Source organism: Tupaia chinensis, unplaced genomic scaffold, assembly GCF_000334495.1.
Source record: "Tupaia chinensis unplaced genomic scaffold, TupChi_1.0 Scaffold000010_1, whole genome shotgun sequence".
NCBI classification, from domain to species: domain Eukaryota; kingdom Metazoa; phylum Chordata; class Mammalia; order Scandentia; family Tupaiidae; genus Tupaia; species Tupaia belangeri.
In genome coordinates, this window is record NW_006159440.1 from 528121 (window position 1) to 551431 (window position 23311).

Below are 23311 nucleotides of genomic sequence, written 5' to 3' on the forward strand. Positions count from 1 at the left end.
TGAAGTAAAGGTATAATTTCATCTTTTGTGAAATGCATATACAATTGAAGATAGTTTTCCCTTTGTAAAGTTAAAAAAAGTTTTAGTTTGAAACCACACATTTTCAGCCAAAGTCATATTTACAGTAAGATAAATGAAGACTTGGATGTTAAGTTCTTTGAGCTTTCTTAATTAATATTGTACCATGCACATTAATGATACTGGGAAGATTTTAATCTAACGGTTGTTCCACCTACTTGGGAATCAGTCTCTTTAGTGTACCTTTATATTGCATGTGTACTCTCAGGGCCCAAATATAAAGGAATGTGTTTTATGATTTTATGTTTCTAGAGTCATTGTGACTTTTTTAAGTTAACAAAGGATGGAAATTACTTCCTGTAACCCTCTCACTTGCAATAAAATAATAAATATGCTAGTTTTTGTATTGTTCAGATGTGGGAAACTGCAATCTAGTGTAAAATCTGTATGCATTTGAGGAAATGTTCCTGATGTTTTTGAGAAATCACTACATTTTAACTTGCTTTAGAAATTTACACATTTACTAACAATGAACAATTTTCTTCTCTTCTTTTTTTTTTTTTTTAAAGAGTATGTTTAGTTCCAATCGTCAAAAAATTTTGGAAAGAACGGAAATCTTAAACCAAGAATGGAAACAGCGAAGGATACAGCCTGTGCACATCATGACTTCTGTGAGCTCATTGCGCGGGACTAGGGAGGTTGGTTAACATGTGTTGTAGTGATTATCAGCACATTTTGGTTTTTACTGTTGGTTGGTTATTGGGAGGAGGTAATTGACCTAAGGATGTCCATCTTTTTATTGCTGTTTTCTTTTTAATGTGCAACTATTAATGACTGCTTTGGTCCCACTGCTAGCTCTTCCTGTAACTGAGTTCTGAGTGTTTAGAATATACTTTGTTACCAGATGAGAGTCCTAGATTTGATTTAAAAATAGAAAAATTAATTACTCTCACCGTCCTCATCAGATCACCATTTAGAGCAAGGCTTCCTGACCCTTTGTTGTCTCCCTGCCCCAATATGAATTAGCCATGTGGAAAGAAATGTTTTCTTTTCATATCAATGACTGAGAAAGCTTTTTTTTTTTTTTTTTTTTAAATCATTTTGTTCAAAGGCTAAGGCTCTAAATTGATTTTTAAAGTCAGTGTTGAGAAATTAGAATTTTTTTCCCATGGCATTTTTTGAGAGAAGTAGATATTAATCCGAGTTTCCTGTTTTCAAAGAAAGGCAATAAATCTATGGTAGAATATATCATTAAGAGGTTCCTTAAAATACAGTTGCAGCAAGATGAGAAGAAGTGGCAGAATCCTAAACAGTTTAAAGCCCTTCAGTAGGGTTCTAGTTCAGGCATAGAATATTTAAATGAGACTTAAAGCAAAAAGAGGGGAGAAGGTGATTTAGAATTAAGATTATGTTACGTAGTAAATGTTTATTTGTCTAATCATGGGAAATATCTAAACAATGGAATTTGTTCTTCAATATTTTTCAAGGAGTAGTCATTTTCGTATAACATTATTGTAATAAGCAATAATTTGTATCATATGAAGCCTTTCAAGATCGTAACCCGTGGCTTCAGCTACTTGTCAGTGATATCACGATAGCATAGACACAAACCCATGGTGATTTCAGTGATGTTATAGTGTTTTTGTTTGTTTTTAAATTTATTTATAGGGCTAGCCTGTGGCATGGTTGTTAAGGTGGCTGGATCCCACATGGCTGACTACGAGGTCTGCATCCAGACACACTGACTTGAGAAGCATTCTGGGCGCTTGTGTGTGTGTACTCAAAATCCTGAAGGGAGAGATGGAGGAGAAAAGACTGTGGTGTGACCATCCCCCATGGAGGATGCTTTCTCAGTTTCCTTCTCTCTTTCATATCGCACAAGCACACATTGATGACCTCTAACAAAAATAAATAAATAAATAAAAATTAACGTTTAAAAAACTCTCTCTCTCGAGTCAGATAGACAGAGAGAGAGAGACAGGCAGACACAGGCACCCGCAAAAGGATCTTCACTCAGCCTCAGCCAGCCAGGCACAGGCACAGGCACAGGCACGGGCACGTGTGCCTGGCATGTGTAGAGAGACCTTGGGCTATGAACGCAGGATCTTACATGTGACTTCACATGGTTACTGCTGTACCATTGTGGCTGGCCATATCATGGTTGTCTTGTTGGTGATCCATGACTTGGAATGATTCCTAGTTGTTTATGCATTTTGTCAGGTGACTAATTTTTAAAGCTCAGGCTTACAGTGGTGTAAGTACATCTTATATGCTAACACTTCCCAGTGTCTGGCACTGGTCAGAACCTAGATGTTAGAGGTCAATGGCTTTTACTAATATACTCAGGGTGAAAGGATTCTTTTTATGCCCCTCAGGACATTCTCAAAGGAAATAAGGATGGGCCTTTTAAGTAATTCTTGAATGTTTTGTCTGATGACCTTTTGGATTTTTTTTTTTTTTTAATCTGCCAGAAGGGTGATGCACTGAGCAGAGAGAGTGGGGAGAGAAAGAGGGAGAAGCACTGCTTCTGCCCCAGCCCCCAGTGGGGTGTTGTTATGCTGTAACCCCTTCTCCTTCATTTCTTCATCCTGTCAGGATTTTGAGCAGACAAATTGGCAAGTTGGGACTTGAACCGCATGGTCGTCCATGTGGGATCGGGCTCTCTTAACTACACCAGTCCATGGACTGGCTCACTTCTTGAAAATTTGAAGTGAAGAATAAACAAACCTAATTTTTTCTTTTCCTGGAGAAATCTTAGAAATTTGGAGAAATGAGGTAGATTTACATGGGATACCTATTTTTGCCATCTATTACAGATCTCAAATTGTTCCTGAAAGCCCAACTTTGATTTACAAATAAGGTAGCAGTAGTGTTTCCTGTATTGTGCTAGATAGAGACCCTGCATGCGCCACCTCTTTTCATTTTCATGATGGTGGTTGTGTCACGCCTTTTTCCCTAGGCAGAAAACGGAGCCTTCTGAGAGTCAGGGCAGTTTGCTTGTTCTAATGATCTGACGGGAACCCAGAGAGCATCGTTTGCTCAGACACGTTGAGAAATAATAGTAAAGGGCATGTGCAACTCGAATTGCTCTTGGAGTCAGTTGTAGCGTTATGTTTAGGAATGTAGTTTATTAAATTAAAGTGGATATTTGCTGATTCAGTTTTGCTTTTAAATTTGTCCAATGGAGATAAATCATTGCATGTAAAGATACCGTACTTTTTGGTGATTTATCTGAGAAATTGTTAGAAGAAATGATCATTTTAATAAAACGGAATTTTGTTTTCTAAACTTAGTATTCCACAGTAACCTCACACCAGTTGAGAAAAAACAGTTTCACAAAATGCTAGGGGAATAGGAGGACAATCATTCCTTTCCTTAGGAATTCAGTGTTTATTACATAGAACTCTGGCCTGCTCAAAGCATTGTTGGTAGTTGATTCTGTTTCAAGTGAGTTGTCTTTTATGCACACACACACACACTTTAAAACCATCATCACTGACTAGAAGCTGAAGGATTATACAGTTTCGATAAGCTTTTTGGTGTTATCATAATAAATCATAAAGTTTTAGAGCAGACAAGGACTTTGGTGATCTCATAGTCTAACCTCCTGACTTTTCAGATGAGAATATTTTTCTTTGGTTTGAGCATTTCCATCTACATATTAATGTCATGCTTTGAAAGTTTAAAAGTAGTCTAAAGTAGGTCAAGTTGGAGGAGAAAGTTCAAGTGAGCTGTTTGCAAAGACTTTCTTAGTAGTTGGCCTGGCAGAATTTCAGACTGCCATGTTGATGTAAGCATGTAGTCTATAGGGTTCAACCCTTGAAGTGCCAGCATGGCGTTGTTTTAATTAACTGCTTATTTTTATAAAATAATTGTATGTAAGTGCTGATGCCTTCAATTTACACCCTCTGCAGCATGATGAATCGACAGTTTTCAGTTCTTCAGCCTTGTCTTAGACTTTACTCCCTTTTGTAGTTGTGGAAGTAGATACATTCAGTTTTAAAATGACTAATTTTTTCTTCTTTTTGGAGAGGTTTTTGCTGTAGGGCACATGTGCTTGCCAAAAAGACAGAGACAAAGAGACAGAAAGCGAGAAATCACCCCCCACCCCCCAGGGGGATGTCCACTCCGCAATCCCTTCTCCATTCTCCTCTCAGGATCTTGGGCATGCACGCACACGTGCCCGACGTGAGTTTAAGCTGCCGCGTCCGGGACTCCAGCCGTAGTCGACTACATGGGAGTCCAGCGACATAGCCACTATGCCAACTGCTGGTCCCATGGCTCATTTTTTCTGATAAAGAATATCCGACAAATTTGACCTAATGATCTAATGAAGTGTCTGCCGGACATGCTGACTTCAGATGAATGAGTTCTGTAGTTGAACCAAGGGACTACAACTTTATTATGTTGTTTTCCTAATGCCTTTTAAAGATGCTTTGGGATATCTAGTTTTTGTTATTAAAGTTACAGAATCTGAGCGGTGTCATCTATAGAATTTTAATACAGAGTATGTTCCTATTTTTTCTTTTAAAAATGACTTCTGAGTTCTTGAAGGACGGGGTATGTTTTACAGTCAATTCCTTTGCTCTTCAGCGAATCTTTTTGAGGAGTACCCTGCTTTCACATGCCATTGAGGGAAACAGAAGCCAAGAGACGTACATCTTGTGACCATACTGTTTATCCCAACCTTGTTTCCATGTCACTTTCATTACTTCCTATCAACGAGTAAAAACTGTCTTCTCTGAGTCTTCATATTGGTAGTTCTGTTCTTCAGTCTGTTTTGTTTGTTTTTAAATTTTAATGAAGAAACAGGACTAGGAGTTACTCTTTTTTTGTTTTGTTTTCTTTCTTTCTTTCTTTTTTTTTGGGAGGTTTTTACTGTAGGGCATGTGCACTTGCCAGAGAGAGAGACAGACAGAGAGACAGAAAGCGAGAAATCATCTCTCGTGGGACAGAGAGACAAAGTGAGAAATCATCCTCCCTGGGGCCACACCGCAATCCCTTCTCCTCCATTCTCTTCTTGGGATCTTGGGCACACACATCTGCTGTGAGTTTAAGCCCATCGGGTCTAGGATGTGAACCGCAGTCGACCACTTGGGAGTCCAGTGACATACCCATTACGCCACCTGCTTGTTCCCAGAAGTTACTCTTAAAGTTCTCCTTAGTGCATTTTTTTTTTTTTGTGCTTTTGTCTATTTTTTGCTAAAAAAAACAAGCCACTTTCATTCATTGATTCTTCATATCAAAATTTTTCCTATCCATATAATGACTGAGAGAGAAATTGCTTGTCTTCTGGACAAATGGTAATGATTAATAACTTAATAAAAATATCCTGCCAATAATGCATTTCTCACTTTCCCCCTTTTCTCCCCAGGGTAAGTGTACACATCCTGTGACCAACTGACTAACAAATGAATGAATACTTTAAAAAATTTATTGTTAAACTGACTGCGAAATACCATGTCTTTTCCCCAAATGCAAAACAATTTTTTTGAGAGAGAGATTTTTGCTATAGGATGCATATTCTTGCTGGAGAGAGAAAGAGAGACAGAAAGTGAGAAATCACCCCCCAGGTGTGATGGCCATGTTGCAATCCCTTCACTCTCCTCTCAGGATTTTGGGCATATATGTACATATGCCTGCTATGAGTTTCAAGCCGCAGGTCTGGGGCTCAAACTATGGTCGACCATGTGGGAATCCAGCAATGTAACCATTATGCCATCTGCTGGTCCCACAAAACCAAATTTTGATAACTATTTAAAAACAATACAAAATGAAACCTGTCTCACATGGCTCGATGAACGTGTGCTGTGAGGAGGGGGGCAGTCAGTCGTGGATTTGAAAGTAAACATAGAGATAAACACACAAAGACACAAGAAAAGAGAAGCGGGGGTTGAGTGGTCCCGGCTCCTCTGATGGAGGCAGCCATGGCCCCGAACTTTTCCCAGGTTTATTCTTTTAAAGAGCAGAAAAGGGGGGACTGGGAAGTGGAATACAAAACCAGTTGTTTTCAGATATTAATTGGCTGAAGATGTAAAGACACCTGGTGCTATGTAGTTCTATATACGTTTTCTCTAATCTTCTCAGGCCAATTCTGATGAACACATGCGACTTCCTTTTACTGATACTGCCTTGCAGTTTTGAGGACACAGAGGTAGCTAATGTATTCACATGTTAATGGTGTTCATTGTCTTGTACGTCCATGGGACCACGTTTCTGCATGTGTTTGAAGGTCACCATGTTTGCTCAGATTTGGGCCACTTCCTATAAAAGCCAAACCAAACCAAGTGCTTACGTATTCTGGAATGTTAAAAATTGCCTTATTCTCAGGGACCAGCAGATGGTGTAATAGTTACGTTGCTGGTCTCCCACATGGCCAACCATGGTTTGAGTACTGGATTTTATGGCTTAAAGCTCATGCTAGGTGTGTGTGCCCAAAATACTGAGAGGAGAATGGAGAAGGGATTGCGGCGTGGCCATTCTCCCCAGGGGGTGATTTCTCGCTTTCTGTCTCTCTGTATCTTTATGTCTCTCCAACAGGCACATGCACTCTTGCAAAAATCTCTCTAAAAAAAATAAGACTTTATTCTCTGAATAAATAAAATTTTATCAAAGCTAGAACTTTTGTCATATTTAACTTGGTAATTTGGATTGTCTTAAATTCACTGGTTAGGATTCTGTTTTTTTTGCTTCTAATTTTATAAAAGAATTACTACTTGAAGAAAAGTTGGGAGGGTTGGACAGATTTCACAAGCTAACCTACAACTGGTAAGGCAGTTTTATCTAGCCAATGTATCTATTACATTAATGAAACTTGCTTAAGAGTTTTATCTTATTTTCTCCAATTAAGCGGTCACTGTAAAGTGATTGTTATAAAAATTTTTAAGTAACACAGAAGATATAAAAAACAGAAGCCAAAAGTCCCTGTAGACCAATACCTCTGTCATTTATTCTTTCAAATTCCTCTTTGTATATTCTAGCATGTTAATATGTACTCTATTTAAAAAACTGCTGGCCAGATAATACATGCCTGCTATTTTGGGTCACCAGTCTACACCCTCTGTCCTGACAGTTTTCATTCCCTTTAAGATGCAGTGTTTGCTACTGTGCATATGTCATAATTTATTTCCCAATTCTTAATTGATGAGCATTTAGGTTTTTGTTTCTTACTTTTACAGATAGTGCTGTAGTGGACATCATTCATGAATGCCTGTGCATCTTTTGAGTAATTTTGTAAAAAGTTCCAAGAAATAGGGAACCAGCAGTTAGCATAATTGCTATGTCGCTGGACTCCCACGTAGTCGACCGCGGTTCGCATCCTGGACCCGATGGCTTAATCTCACGCTGGGCGCGTGTGCCTGCGTGCCCAAGATCCTGAGAGGAGAATGGAGGAGAAGGGATTGCGGCGTGACCATCCCCCCGGAGGGTGATTTCTCGTGGGAGTCCAGCGACATAGCCATTACACTAACTGCTGGTTCCCTTTCTTGTGTTTTATAGACTTTATATATATTTACACTTTTTCTTTTTAACATAGGAAGTGTACCACTGCCAGAAAAGGAAGAGAGAAGACCCTCTCCCCATGGGGCATGGTCATGTTTCACTCCCTTGCTCATTTCTCCATCTTGTTCAGATTTTGAACATGCATACACATGCATCTGTCAAGCCACCTGGCTGAGTGTTTGAACTGCATGGTCTGACACCTGGGATCTGGCTCCTTTAACCACCAGGCTATTGACCTCGTCCAGTATTTCTTTAATGATCTGTTTTACAGATATTTTTTCCATTTTTATGTTATTTCTCATATGTTTTGGTTATTTTAAAAATTTTTGTGTTAAGTCATTTGTCAACTTCAAAATGATAAATTCCCCTTTTTAGTAATCTGTTTTCATTTTTATACTCTAACATCATTTAACTCATCAGGGCTTTACTTTGATGTGCAGAGTGTTTTTTTCATTTGTTTTATTTTTGTTTCTTGCACATGTACCCAGTGGAGTTTTTCAAGCCTCTGGGGCTGGGTCTTGAACTGTGGTCGGCCATGTGGGATTCAGCCTCCTATATGCAGGGCTTGACTGCTATGGTACTGACCCTGGATTGGGTTTTTAATTTTTTCTATGAACTTTCTGGTTGTCTTAACACTTGTTATTGGATACTGGTCAACAGTTAAGGGTCATTTGCAAACCAACTTGTGAGGCTCAGCAGGGTCAGCCCACCTCCAGTCACCCATTTCTTCTTTGCCCTCCAGAGCAAAATCTCGGGCATTTCTCTCAGAGCCCACAGCCAGAGTCAATCTTGCCCATTCATTTATACCTGGTACCTCTACCACTGTGTGGCATTAAACCCACATCCACTCCTGTAATCAAGGCTTCAAGACAGTTTTGCTGCCATAGCTTACAGCTTATTTTGCACTCTGGTCCATTTCTTAATGGTCTTCCTTTTCTTCCCAGTGACAGAGATTGTCTTGTTTTCTACTCACTGGACATTTCTTGAATTAGATAACTTGAATTTGCATGTAATGATGAACTGGGCTCTAGCTACCTGCTCCATGTGTCTTTTTTCCTCAATGTTTTGTAGTTTGACCATTTTTTTTTAAAAAGAATTATTTAATTTTATTTATTATTATTTTAAATTTGCTATAGGACATATGTGCTCACCAGGTAGTGAGAGAAAGTGAGAGAGAAAGCCACCAGGTCCAGGACTTGAACCACGGTTGACCAGGTGGGAGCCCAGAACCTTAATCATCACACTACCTGCTGGCCCGAGAGGGAAAGTCAGAAAGCAAGCCATCAGGTCTGGACTTGAACCATGGTCAGCCATGTGGGAGTCTGGCGCCTTTGCCACCATGCCACCTGGCCCCATAGTTTTACCATCTTATGTCTTATCACTATTGTTCCTTTTCTCATCTTGAGTATTTTACCAAAACTGCAGGCTATGAGGGGATGATTTACCTTAACAGCCCTCTTCAGACCCACACTGTATTTGGTTTTTACCTAGAATTAATTGGGTTCGAATGTTGATGGTCCCTTGCATTTAAGATCTCTGAAGCAAGGGTTTGGAGAGGCACTGAAATTGTGTTGGTAATTTCAGAATGTTCTGTGTTAACAGCTAGATGTGGTGGTGTGCCCCTCCACCCTGAGGTGTAGGCAGTGACATGTAGAGGGTGACAGTGCCCTTGGGAGCAATGGCCTTAGGTTGCAGGGTTGAGGTTCTTCCCCCAGTATGGGATGGTTCTAGAAAATACATACTTAACAACAAAAACTGGAATACTTAATAATCTGGTGTGAACCCTTGTTCTTCATTTCTTTACTCTGGAACCCTGAATTGGTTGCTTTTATTACATATGTCTGCATCCAGGCCTTTGGGGTTTTTTGGCATTTTCATTTCTGTCTCTCTCCTGTTCAACCCACTTGTTTTGTTCAAGATGGTCTCCTTCAGTTACTCATCTCTTCTTTTACTTTTAAGCCTGGTTAGGAATTCCCTTCCTTTGTTGAGCTTCTCTTAACTTTACTCAAAAAGTTGACATTTATCCTACCCCAGTGTTTTCTTCAATACCTCCTTCACATAGTTAATCTGAATCTAAGGGATGTGCACTGTTGTTTTCACCGGAAGGCCTGGCTGTTTTCAGACGGTGGTGAGTTTCTTCACTTCTTTCCTCCTATCCCGAAGATCCTAGGAGAGTTTCAGAAATTATCCTTAGCTTTTTTCTAGGGTCAGTGGGAGCCGATGCTTTCCTCTGGCCTTTCTCTGCCAGGACAGTGGCCTTCTTACATCTCCCTCATTGTTCTTATGGAGAAGCCGGGGGACACTCAGCAAGGTCAGCAAGCCTCACATCTCCGTGTGGTGAATGGGCCAGCCGGTACCCAAGACCACGCCGACGTGGCTGATGGATGCTCCCCTCTGTGCAGAGGTTGGACACAGCCCTTCTCATGGTAAAGGTCCTTCAGAGGTGGGGCGGCTGTGGCTGTTGTCCTCTGAGATGTCCTGCTGTAAAGTCGGGAATCATACCTTCCTCACAGGGTAGTGGTGAATTTTAAAGAAATGAACTTTGGTCAGATTTCTAGACAGTGCTTGGCACTGTAGGGTGTATTAATTTCTTACCCTTCCCTGAAGGCCATTCACCTGCTCTTCCCTCCATGATTTTCCATAACCCAGTTTTTACTTGGAACCAGCCTTCTGCCAAGAGTCTCAGTTTGGTTGTGTCCTCCTCCAACTCCTATTTTTGGCTTTACCTTCCTCTCCAGCTGCCAGTGGTCCAGCCATACGGTCGCCCATTGTATCAGCTGGGTGATGTGAGTCCACCTTCCTCAGAGCAACCTGGTCACTTGCCAGTAAGCTGCATTTCTCTGAAAATGTAGCATCCTTAGCGACTGTACTTTCTTCCTTTGCCACTGATGACGAGTGTGGGAATAGCTTTTGTTGTGATGCTCAATGTGGAACCAGAATCAGAGGGTTTAACTTGTTGATCCAGGTCTCCTGTGAGTGCCCGAGTCCAGGGTGCATGACTCTGGTCAGGTAGAATGCAGAGAGACCGTGAGGACAGGATTCTTTTCCTTACTGTGAGTGGTATGAGGCTTAGTTAAGTAAACTGTCAAGGATGATACATTTTCCTGTAAGTCAGTAGGTAAGTGTTCCCCACTTGTGTTACCAGCAGATGCTGTTGCCCTTAAATATTACTTCATAAATGAAAGAAAGGCATATGGTGTTGAGTGAAGGCTAGCAGTTAAAGGGGGGGATAGGTTTCTAGGAGTCCTCTAAAGATGATGGCGGTGCAGGTAGATCATCAGTGTTCTAAATAGGTGCTCTCTTAGCTATCAGCAGAAATGGAAGTTAAGGGCCTCGTCGGAAAAAAATCAGCAAATGTAGACTGTCCTTTCCAGAAACGTATTTTGAGTGCTTAGTATATATGTATATATTTTTGAGATACTGCTGAGTATTATTTCAACACAGAGCGTTTCAAACCACACTTTGCCGCTTTTGCGTCCTGAGAACTTACTTCCTGTCCCTGGGTGTTCTTGTTTGACTCAGAATGGAGCTGACGGAGCACTGGGTATGGGTCAGAAGGAGCACTCTGCGCTCGAGCTCGGCCTTCTTATCTTCAGCCCTCGCAGTCGTCGGCTGACGTCAGCACGCTCAGCATTTTCTGCACTGCCAGAGCAAACGTGGATGAAGCAGAGCCAGCGTCCTGCTTATCTAGTAGTCGCAAAGCACGGCCAACTGTCCACCCTTACCTGTGACCTTGGATGTAAACGTTAAAACAGGAATAAGTCAAGAGTGGGAGAGGCAACTGGCAGCTGCTGCTCCGTACGTTTTAAAGGCAGCTCATCTTCAGAATTAAAGCCGCAGAGTTGATTTATCCCCACCAACTTTAAAACAAAATCCAGAATCTTTGTTTTTTAAGAAATGAGAATTATTTTGAATTTTAAAATCACTGGATGGTATGTAATACTTTATCCAGTTATTATAACCAGCTCTCACCCCAACATTTACCCATGAGTAGAAAGAAGGAAGAAGAAGACTTGACAGGGACAGGAATAAGATGACGTTGGGGAGAAGTTGCTCCTAGAACATTGTCGTAGGTCTCTGTTTTCCATATGGCAGATATTTCACTTTACTGACATCTCATGGGCAAAAATTGAAGCTCAGTAATTAAGCTCTTGGACTTTGCAGTCAGGCTTAGGTTTTACTTCTGATTTTGTAACTTACTACCTTTCTTACTAGGCAAATTATTTAATTTCTCTAAACCTCAGTCCTCTCTTTGTGAAGTTGTGATGCTAAAACTACCTGTGTCCTAAGGTTGTAATAAGGAATTGTTAAGATGATGTATATAGGGGCCAGCAGATGCTGTAAGGGCCACATTGCTAGACTCCCACATAGTTGGGAGTTCCAGCGGTTCGGGTCCTGGACCTGGCGGCTTGAAACTCTACATCAGGCGTGTGTGCAGGCATACCCCAAATTATGAGAGGGGAGTGATTTCTCACTGACTCTCTGGTGAGTGCACGTGCCCTATAGCAAAGATCTCTCTTAAAAAAAAAATGATGTATGTAAGCACGTAGCACAGTGCCCTCAACATAGTACGTGCTACTCTACCCTAAACTTACCTGTATATAGGGGCCAGCAGATGCTGTAAGGGCCACATTGCTAGACTCCCACATAGTTGGGAGTTCCAGCGGTTCGGGTCCTGGACCTGGCGGCTTGAAACTCTACATCAGGCGTGTGTGCAGGCATACCCCAAATTATGAGAGGGGAGTGATTTCTCACTGACTCTCTGGTGAGTGCACGTGCCCTATAGCAAAGATCTCTCTTAAAAAAAAAAATGATGTATGTAAGCACGTAGCACAGTGCCCTCAACATAGTACGTGCTACTCTACCCTAAACTTACCGCGCCAAGAGCTCTCACCAGCCCGATGCAGCGCTGAGCTCAGTGCAGCTTGTAGGCAAGAGTTAAGTTGATTTCATCAGACCTAGTCCTGCTGGTTCTAAGACATCTGAATAAAAACTTAACATGCAATATGTAAATGTGTATATACATGACTTTTTTGTTTCATTTTACTATTTCAGTTCTTTTTGCTTATTTTCATTGAGTACAGATTATGAATGTATATCTAGGTTATTTTTGAAAAGGTTCTAGAGGCCTGATAATTAGGTTATCGTTTTCTCAATGTAAATCCAGATTCCTAGACAGAATGGGAAGTGCTGCTATTATTTGGATGCAGATTTTTACCATATTTCACAGATCTAGAAATGCAAAGGTTGAAATATTTTAACATCTGTAACCAACATGCATCTTAGTGATAACAAAGCATTGTTACAGTTTGGCAACATTTTTTTGTTAGTAATGCAAAAGACGATGGTGTGTCTTGAAAGCATACCATTGTAGATGATGAGAAGTACCGTGTTTCAAGGCTTATATGCACTTAAACATTGTAGAAATATGCTGTCTGACAATCTCTATGATGGTGGGTAAGGGCAGAGACTCCAGATTGTGGAGACATTCTGTATGACCTTCGGCAAGTTACTCACCCTGTCTGCACCTTGGTTTCTTCACTTGCAAAAATGGGAGTTAAGAATAGTACCCATCTTACAACGTTGTAACGGGGACTGAATATGATGGGCACGCAGCGTGTTTAAAACAGTGCCTAGTATGTAGGAAGTACTTACTAATTTAGAGATTACACTTCTGCAGATATTCAAATTTATTTTGTTAAATCAAAAGGAGTCTATTATTCTTAATAATTGTGCGTCATCTAATAATACCAGCAAATGCCACTTGATTTTTGAAAAGTAAATATAAAGATAAAGGTTGCGACAAGCAGGTGGCATAATGGTTACGTCACTGGACTCCCATGTGGTCAACCGCAGTTAAGTCCTGGACCCGGTGGCTTAAAACTTAGACTGAATATGTGTGCATCTGTTCCCAGAGTCCTGAGGAGAATGGGGTAGAAGGGATGAGTAATTTCTCACTTTCATTCTCTCTGTGTCTCTGTGTCTCTGGCAAGCATGCATGCCCTATGGCAAAAATCTCTCTAAAAAAAAGAAAAGAAAGATTAACCTGGGGGACCAGCAGGTGGTGTAGCAGTTACACTGGATCCCACATGGTCCACTCTGCAATCTGAGTCTCAGACCCAGCAGCGTAAAATAAAATACCAGGCGCGGGCGTGTGTGTGCTCGTGCTCAAAATCCTGAGAATGGAGGAGGAGAGCTTGTGGCACGGCCACCCCCTCCCCCCCGGGTGGGTGATTTGTCGCCCTTCCCCACTCCCATGAGCGCATGTGTCCTGTTACAAAAATCTTAAAAATAAATAAATGAAAGAAAGATTAGCCTAAAAACTTTGATTGTTTTTATTAAGATTTAAGTGGCATACTTAGTAAATACTGGGTCGTTGGAAAAGTCCTGATGCATTTGGCGTAGAGAGATTCTTTATGGCTTTCCCAGTGACCCCGCATATTACCGTCCTGTGTGGTTTCCATATGATAGAAACGAAGCGTGGGCTAGGAATTCATAGTGGGAGTGTAGAGTAGTTACATCGACACTAACTTGAGTACAGATTTTGATGTTTATTGGTAAGTATGGAAAGGATTGGACTGTTCTGAAAACATGGAAAATGTGAATAATTTTTTCACCTCAGTCAGAAAGAGAACCTTTGCTGTCTTAGGTGAAGATCCTGTTTTTCAGAACTGTTGAAGTAAGCAGCCTCCCATGTGGTCAACCGCAGTTAAGTCCTGGACCCGGTGGCTTAAAACTTAGACTGAATATGTGTGCATCTGTTCCCAGAGTCCTGAGGAGAATGGGGTAGAAGGGATGAGTAATTTCTCACTTTCATTCTCTCTGTGTCTCTGTGTCTCTGGCAAGCATGCATGCCCTATGGCAAAAATCTCTCTAAAAAAAAGAAAAGAAAGATTAACCTGGGGGACCAGCAGGTGGTGTAGCAGTTACACTGGATCCCACATGGTCCACTCTGCAATCTGAGTCTCAGACCCAGCAGCGTAAAATAAAATACCAGGCGCGGGCGTGTGTGTGCTCGTGCTCAAAATCCTGAGAATGGAGGAGGAGAGCTTGTGGCACGGCCACCCCCTCCCCCCCGGGTGGGTGATTTGTCGCCCTTCCCCACTCCCATGAGCGCATGTGTCCTGTTACAAAAATCTTAAAAATAAATAAATGAAAGAAAGATTAGCCTAAAAACTTTGATTGTTTTTATTAAGATTTAAGTGGCATACTTAGTAAATACTGGGTCGTTGGAAAAGTCCTGATGCATTTGGCGTAGAGAGATTCTTTATGGCTTTCCCAGTGACCCCGCATATTACCGTCCTGTGTGGTTTCCATATGATAGAAACGAAGCGTGGGCTAGGAATTCATAGTGGGAGTGTAGAGTAGTTACATCGACACTAACTTGAGTACAGATTTTGATGTTTATTGGTAAGTATGGAAAGGATTGGACTGTTCTGAAAACATGGAAAATGTGAATAATTTTTTCACCTCAGTCAGAAAGAGAACCTTTGCTGTCTTAGGTGAAGATCCTGTTTTTCAGAACTGTTGAAGTAAGCAGCATCTCTTTACAGTATGGTAGCTGCAGCTGAACGTCTTTCTGTTCTTAAGGGTCCGTTGCGTCTTTTCTGTTGTAGTGTTCGGTGACCAGTGACTTGGATTTTCCAACACAAGTCATCCCGTTAAAGACTCTGAACGCAGTTGCTTCAGTACCCATCATGTACTCTTGGTCCCCCCTACAGCAGAATTTTATGGTATGTAAATAATATGTCTCCTGCTTATTTGCTCATAACTTATTTTAAATAAAAGCATAGATTAATTTCTGTCACTGTGAAACTATCAAAATTATAGCACTTAGAGTGACTTTAAAAATTGGTTAGTATTTTCTTAAAGCCTTTTCAGTATTGCTCTTTTCTGTATTTTCTAAAGGAAAAGTGCTAATCAATAACCACACCTATGATTACAAATATTTAAAAGACGAAGCATATCATTCTTATCTTGGGAGCCAGCCAGTGTCCTACAGTCCCAGTCTGACTTTGGAGTTCTGTTCATTGAGAACTTGTTATTTAAAATACTTTGGGCAACATGTGAAGTGAAAATGTGCAGTATGAGGTATACTCAGCCTTGTAAAACACACTCAAACACCTCTCCCACTGACCCAACAGCTCTTGTAATAAAGTGCTAACATTTAATTCTTTATGGAAGTAGAATGAAAGAGGATGGACCAAAAAAGAACGTGGAGTATGCGTTCTTGACTGTTAAGTAAAAATACATCATTTTATTAGTTGCCTGATACATATAAAATAGTAAGGCCAATAAAATATTGATGGAAATAATTTGTATCCTACTTTAGAGAATTACTTACTAGACATGGAAATCCTTTGTATCCTACTTTAGAGAATTACTTACTAGCTTTTTAAAAATTAGGTGTTTCTAATGTCTTCCCTAACTCCACTCTTCTGTTTTAAATGAGGTTAGCGCGAGTGAGAGGAGGTGGAGACAGGACTCCAGTGTGTCCAGGAGCCTGAGCCAATATATCAGAAGATTAAATCTAAATTTTCATTTTATACCTAATTATCCCCTTCTAATTTCCTTTTTCCTTGTTTGTCTAAGGTACTATTATCTTTAGGAACTCTCCAGTTGTCCTGAATTTGTTATCCAGAGGTTTTGGAAGTTTTTGTCTTTTCTCCGTATTGCCTGCCTGCCCCTGCTTGGCAGTCACCCGCCTGTCCAGTTTGTCTTCCCTGCTCAGCGTGGTCTGTTTCTGACCCCAGCCCGTGCCATCTGACCATCTAAATAGCCGCTGCATTCTCCTAGTCAGGCTTAGCCTGTCTGTTCTGTTTATCAGAATTGTGTTTCTGAAAATCTGTCTGTAACCAAATCTCTGTCCAAAGGCATCTTGAGACTTAAGCCTATCCATACTTTGAATTAGTTTTCTTAAACACGTGCTTAAGACCTGTGGAGTCTTTATCTACGATTATGGTCATTTAATTGTTTCCTGGACATTCTCTTTCTCCCATGAATGTCGGCTCTCTGTCCCTCGTGTTCTTTCAGTGCTCCAACCTTTCTGAGCATTTCTTTGATTGACTCTTCTCTGCAAAGCTAGCTCCCTTTTTCTCTCCTTTTGTCCTTCAGACCTGATACAAACTCACCTGCCATCTTTACCAGCACTGTCAACTTTGGTACATCTCGTTCATCTAAGTACTGAACTGTAATTTATGTTACTGTAGATCATTCTATTTTATGTGTTAAGCATAAATCCTTTAGGCATAAACTTTAATGGCCATTGATAGTCTATTTTACATCTCTAGAATTTTATTGTTAAATGTCTTAATGACTCAATCAAGTGATGTTTAGAAAACATATTGTTGTTTTAGTATTGGTATTTTGTACATGATTCTGTGTGCATGTGTACATACACTGTGTATGTATACATGTGTATTTATACACACATGTACACAGACTTATTTTAAGATAGAATCTCTCTGTGTTGGGATTGGTTGATCAGAGACAGGGCTGTCCATGTTGGAATCCTTTTGCCCCAGCCTCTCAGCTGTGACTACAGGTGTACACTTCTACGCCTATTTGTTTCTCTCCCCCCGTACCCCACAAATGGTCTGCTATTTTGCCCAGGCCAACGTTGAGCTTACAGTCCTCCTGCCTCCACCTCCCTGAGTTGCTGGGATTACAGGTGTGCAGCATCATACCTGGCCTTGAGGGTGGACCAGATATGAACCTGGGCCTCCGTGTCCCAGCTTATGCAGCATTGCATTTTGGCATGTACCACAGTGACTGGGCCCTAGCTGACTTACCAATTGATAAACCATGTGGTATAGATTTGGAGACACATTTGCCTTTCTCACCTGTTAACATCTGAAATAAGAACGTGTTTTAAAATTGATGTCTGTGCTGATCTCGTAGCATAGAGGTTAAGGGAGCTGGATTTCTCATTGCTGACTGCAGTTTGAGTCCTGACCCTGGCAACTTGAGAAGCACACCAGCCACATGTTTGTTCATTCTGCAAAATGCCAATGGGATGGGAAAATGGAGAAGAAAGGATTGGAGTGTGACCACACTCCATAGGGAGGTGCTTTCTCCTGCTCGCTGTCTCTGGCAAGCACATGTGCCATTTGACAATAAAAAAAAGTCTCTGTAATCCGCAGCATATTTTCCTTTCTTAGAGGTACATACAATAATAGTAATGTTTGTAATGACTGTTGGTATGTTAGATTAAGTAAATATAGTACTTCTCAACTGTTTTTCGAAACCTTCACCTTTTGTTTTCTTAGGTATGCTTAGTATTAAGAGGTACTTTTCTCCTTTATAACTTTTAGAGTTTGCTATCAGACTATCATTTAAATATGGAGAACTGAATGAAGACATCTACTTAGGGAAAAACATTGTTGTATTTTAGTTATTTCACATTGACTTTATAAAATTTTCTGATACTTAGTATAAACCTGCTTTTTAAATATATTTTTTACTTCTAGGTGGAAGATGAAACTGTTTTACATAACATTCCTTATATGGGGGATGAAGTTTTAGACCAGGATGGCACTTTCATTGAAGAACTAATAAAAAATTATGATGGAAAAGTACATGGGGATAGAGGTGAACCTTTTTTTTTTTTTTTTCTCATATATTCTCTTGGAGAAAAAGGCTAAAGAATTGAGAGATATTTTGATTCATTAAACATAGGGTATAATTTTTTTTTTATATTAAAATTAAACTTTGTACTGGACTATAAAGGGCTGGCCTGGGCTCAATAAGGTTAAAATTTTCAGTGTTGGGACCAGCAGTTAGTGTAATGGCTATGTCACTGGACTCCCACGTAGTCGACCGCAGTTCGCGTCCTGGACCTGGTGACTTAAAACTCATGCCGGGTGCGTGTGTGTGCGTGCCCAAGATCCCGAGAGGAGAACGGAGGAGAAGGGATTGCAGCGTGGCCATCCCCCTGGGGGATTATTTCTTGCTTTCTGTCCCTCTGTCTCTCTCTGTCTGTCTGGCGAGCGCACGCACCCTATAGCAAAAATCTCTCCAAAAAAGAAAAATAATTTTTTTTCAGTGTTTTTCATGTTTTTTCTTTTTTTTTAAGAGAGAGATTTTTGCTATAGGGCGCATGCACCCACAAGAGAGACAGAAAGCAAGAAATCACACCCTGCGGGGGGGATAGCCACCCCGCAATTCTTTCTCCTTCATTCTCCTCTCAGGATTTTGGGCATGCATGCACGTGTGCCCGGCATGAGTTTTAAGCCTCTGGGTGTAGGACACGAATCATGGTCAGCCTCGTGGGAATCATTGACATAACCATTATGCTATCTGTGGGTCCCTTCCCTGTTTTTATTTATTTTTATTTGAAGAATTACTTTATTTAGCACTATTTGTTTATTTATTTATTTTAATTTGACTAGAGACAGAGTGAGAGAGAGAGAAAGAGAAAGTAAGAAAGCAGAGCTGCCATGTTAGGGACTCAAACTGCGGTTGGCCATGTGGGAGTTTAGCACCCTTAACCACCATGCTACCTGACGTCCCCCCCTTTCCTGTTTTTAAATTGAAGGATTGGTTGCCACCTAGTAATTATCCATAGTTGTGATAGCAGAAAACAACATGTAAATTAAATAGAAATTGTTTAATTGTATATAGATTTTAAAGTTCTTTAGTAGTAAAATTAATGTGTATTGGGACTCAGCTCTTTTTGCATATGGGCTCCAGGAAGTCCTACTGTTTAGAAATTTATTCCCCATTAGAAGCTTGCAGTATCTGAAATTTGATCATTAGAATCATGGCTTGGGACCAGTAGGTGGTGTGGTAGTTAAGGTGTTGGACTCCCACATGGCCAACAGCAGTTTGAGTCCTGGACCCACAGGCTTGACAATCACTCCAGGCATGTGTGTGTGTGCGTGTGCCCGAAATCCCAGGAGGAGAATGGAAGAGAAAGGATTGAGGTGTGGCCATCACCCCTAGGGGGATGCTTTTTCACTTTTCTTCTCTCTGACTCTCTTTGGTCAGTGCATATGGCTTATGGCAAGAAAGAAAAAAGAATCATGGCTTGGCAGGTTTTTTTTGTTCTCTGGAGGTCCTGTGAAAGTTTCTGAAAGGGAGAGAATAGTGGTAACATCCTCATTCATTATTAGTGGGAAGCAAGGTGATCATGAAAGGACAGGCACCTGCGAAGAGACTGAGGCCACAGTGAGCTAGTCCCCACAGGCTGAGATGCGCTCTGGGTGCTGAGACCGCTGGGGATGGAAGAGAAAGTGACAGGGATTGAGGACAAATTATGCCTTTTGCCTAAAGCCAGTCCTGAAAATGATCTCTCTCCCCCTCAATAATAACAATGTTAATAGTACTGACTGATTGGCTTTGGCTATGTCTTCCACTTAGAAAAGGCATACGTGCGTTTTTTTTCTTTTTTTTTCTTTTTTTCTTTTTTGGAGAGGTTTTTGCTATAGGACGTGTGCGCTTGCCAGAAAGACAGAGAGAGACAGAGAGACAGAAAGCGAGAAATCACCCCCCAGGGCGGATGGCCATGCCGCAATCCCTTCTCCTCCATTTTCCTCCCAGGATCTTGGGCACGCACACACACGCGCCCAGCATGAGTTTAAGCTGCCGGGTCCGGGACTTGAACTGCGTTCGACTATGTGGGAATCCAGCGATATAGCCATTACGCTAACTGCTGGTCTCGGCATACGGGCATTTTTGTCACTCACACTAACTCCTGTGTTTCTGACATTGACTTGGTGAATTTCAGAATGTGGGTTTATAAATGATGAAATTTTCGTGGAGCTGGTGAATGCTCTTGGTCAATACAATGATGATGATGATGACGATGATGGAGATGACCCTGATGAGAGAGAAGAAAAACAGAAAGATCTGGAGGACAACCGAGATGGTATGTATGATTATTGTTGATAGGTTCATGTGGTAGCCATTACAGCTTCCTGTCAAAAACAACAGAGGAAAAGGAGAGCTTAGTTTCTTCTTTCTTTTTGTTTTTTCTTATTAACTATCATGGTAACAAATATGATCAAAATTAGAATATTATTTACAGCATTTCATCCTCCACCTGAGCTTATTTGTTTTCCTTGGGCTAGTAAAGGCATTTGATTTTTTGGGAGCTTCACTGGGCTGTCATAATCATCACCCTAGTATATGACCTTGGTGTTGTGCCCAGGTCATATGCTAACCACTTCACATGCACATGACCGCGTACTGCTCTCAGCAGCCCTATGAGGTGGATATTATCAGATCCATTTTATATTTGAGTAGATGCGTCTAGAGATTACAGTGTTCTTGGACCAGCAGGTGGCGCAGGACTCCCACATGGCCGAACAAGGTTCAAGTTGTGGACCTGGCAGCTTGTTTTCTCTCTTTTCCCTTCTCTGTCTCTGGCGAGCACACATGCCCTAACAGATTAAAAGATGATAATAATAATAATGATGATGATAAATAAAATTTAAAAACCAAGATTACACTGTTCAGAGGAAACAGAACCCAGAATCCTGTGGTGATCCCCCAGGTCTGATTAACTCGTCCACAGTAATTATATGGTTTACCAGAAACATTATCAGTCCTAACACAGAGCTGACAGTTGGTGGACACTACTTTCAAAGCCCATATGAAGGCAGTGTAGAAGAATCTGGGGGAGAATTGCAATTTAAAGACATGTACTTTTTTTTTTTTCATAACAGCCAGGCACCTTAGTGACCATCCAGTTCAGCTCATTTCACAGATGAGGAGACAGAGCCTGGAGGTGAGGTGACCAGTGCTGTTGTCACAGAAGTAGACCTCAGTGTTCTGCCTCCTAATACTCCAGAAATCGTCATCTTTGAATTTTAATTTTGTTGACAGGCCTTTCACACACACTCATAAAACATGTCAGAAGTAAGGGAAACAAGTTGATTTCATGGAAAATCCGCTTTGTTACAGAGTTACAGTTGTGTGGAGAAAATGAAGGATTGAAACTGTTTACTTCCATTCTTTCTTTCTTCCCTATGGCTCAATTTAGACAAGGAAAGCCGCCCACCTCGGAAGTTTCCTTCTGATAAAATTTTTGAAGCCATTTCCTCAATGTTTCCAGATAAGGGCACAGCAGAGGAACTGAAGGAAAAGTAAGCTTTGCTCTTTGAGGCAGTCTTGCCGTGGGTGGTATGTGCTTCACCACTTGAGTTTATTACGAGGGAAATGAACGTGGTCGACAGGCCACTCCACTTTGTCTGTTCCCTGTGTGTGCAAGACACGCGGCCCACTGCGTGTTTGGTACTCAGCACCACCCGGCACTCATGTGGGTAGATTAAGTACGTACATGCTCACACACATGTATCGGGGACAGCAGTGCCTCTGGAGGGAAATGTTTCTGGATACCAATGAATTAAAACAATACAATATTTTTCATGATATGTCTGAAACTTAACAGTAAATTTGATTGTCGATATACCATGCATAATATTTATGCATGCTTCTTTGCCCCCATAAAAGTTGTTATACTTTAATTCTTTTTCTTTTGTGTTTTAGGCAAGGTAAATATCAGAAATAACACATGAAAATCTTCTAGAAACTTTATTTTGGAAAAAGTGACTTCTGTTTCGTATTCACTTGATGTTTTTCTCGGTCCCTGTCAGATATAAAGAACTCACCGAGCAGCAGCTCCCAGGTGCACTTCCTCCGGAATGTACCCCCAACATAGATGGACCAAACGCTAAGTCTGTTCAGAGGGAGCAGAGCTTGCACTCATTTCACACGCTTTTCTGTAGGCGGTGTTTCAAGTATGACTGCTTCCTACATCGTAAGTGCAGTTATCGTACGTTTTCATTTTCTTCCTTTGTTGTGGAGTTATGTCCTACAGTAGCTTGGGTAGTGCTGTCATTCATGACGACTAGAACTGATCATTTGATCTTTTCGTTAAGAGTCAATAATATGTTAAGATCCCAATATGTTAAGATTGTTCTTTTCACCTGGTTGCTTGAGGAGCGTTCTGAAGTCTTGCACACATTTCATTTGTTTCCCACTAACCTGGGATAGGTCAGTGATCGTTCTGTCATTGCTAACTGAACAGTTGTTGATGATAAAGGTATTATTATGGACTGCTGATAGCCCAGAGCAGCATTATTGACACTGCCAAACAAATTGTGTTGAATAAAAATTTAGATAAAAAGATGTTTATATAATTCTTGTCTGTATAGAGTTAAATCTATTTTGTGGGGTGGGGTTCCTCTGGGTAAGTTGCTTTTAAAAATACTTAACATTTGAATACAAGTAATAAAGTGTTCTTAATGAAATTTATGATATATACAATAATACCTTTTTTTCTCTGACATTTCTAGGAAACAAGGTTTCTTAGTAAATTTTTCAGGTAATTGGAACTTAAGTGCGGCTTATAAAACGACAACTACGTTGAGGCATGTGGGTTGAAAATGTACTTTATACTTCCTCATGCTCCTCGATAGAGTTTCCTTAATACAGTTTACCTTTCTCTCTGCTGTATGTTACTGTCTGTCTCTGGCGTGGTGCTACCTCTAGGGCCACATTGCTGTGAAGCTGTTCTCCCTCGCTAAGCAGTCACACGTTCGCCGCGCTTGTAGTTGCTCTGTGTCACCCCTTTGCAGATTCCCCCCCTCATTACCTGGTGGTGTGTCTTAATGTTAATACTAAGTCGTTTGTCCAAGCAGCTATATCTCACCTCCTTTTAGTTTTTTTTCCCCCATTTTTTTCTCCTTTCATTTGCTGCAGCTCATAACTGCTGGATGATGTATTTGGGGATTTTGTGTGTGTGTGACTTACTAGTGCATTAGCTCTCTTACATTAGAAAAGCTCAAAG

The 23311-nt window shown here is 40.8% G+C and overlaps 1 protein-coding gene across 1 annotated transcript in view; it reads left to right on the forward strand.

Annotated features, from left to right (window-relative positions):
* EZH2 (enhancer of zeste 2 polycomb repressive complex 2 subunit) overlaps nt 1-23311 on the forward strand; it is a gene marked incomplete in the record, with an annotated part of 42205 nt that overhangs the window by 133 nt on the left and 18761 nt on the right. Inside the window, 6 exon segments of the mRNA XM_014583319.2 lie at nt 588-716; nt 15135-15251; nt 17988-18108; nt 20246-20386; nt 21503-21605; nt 22116-22279. Coding sequence (XP_014438805.1) covers nt 588-716; nt 15135-15251; nt 17988-18108; nt 20246-20386; nt 21503-21605; nt 22116-22279 — 775 coding nt within the window.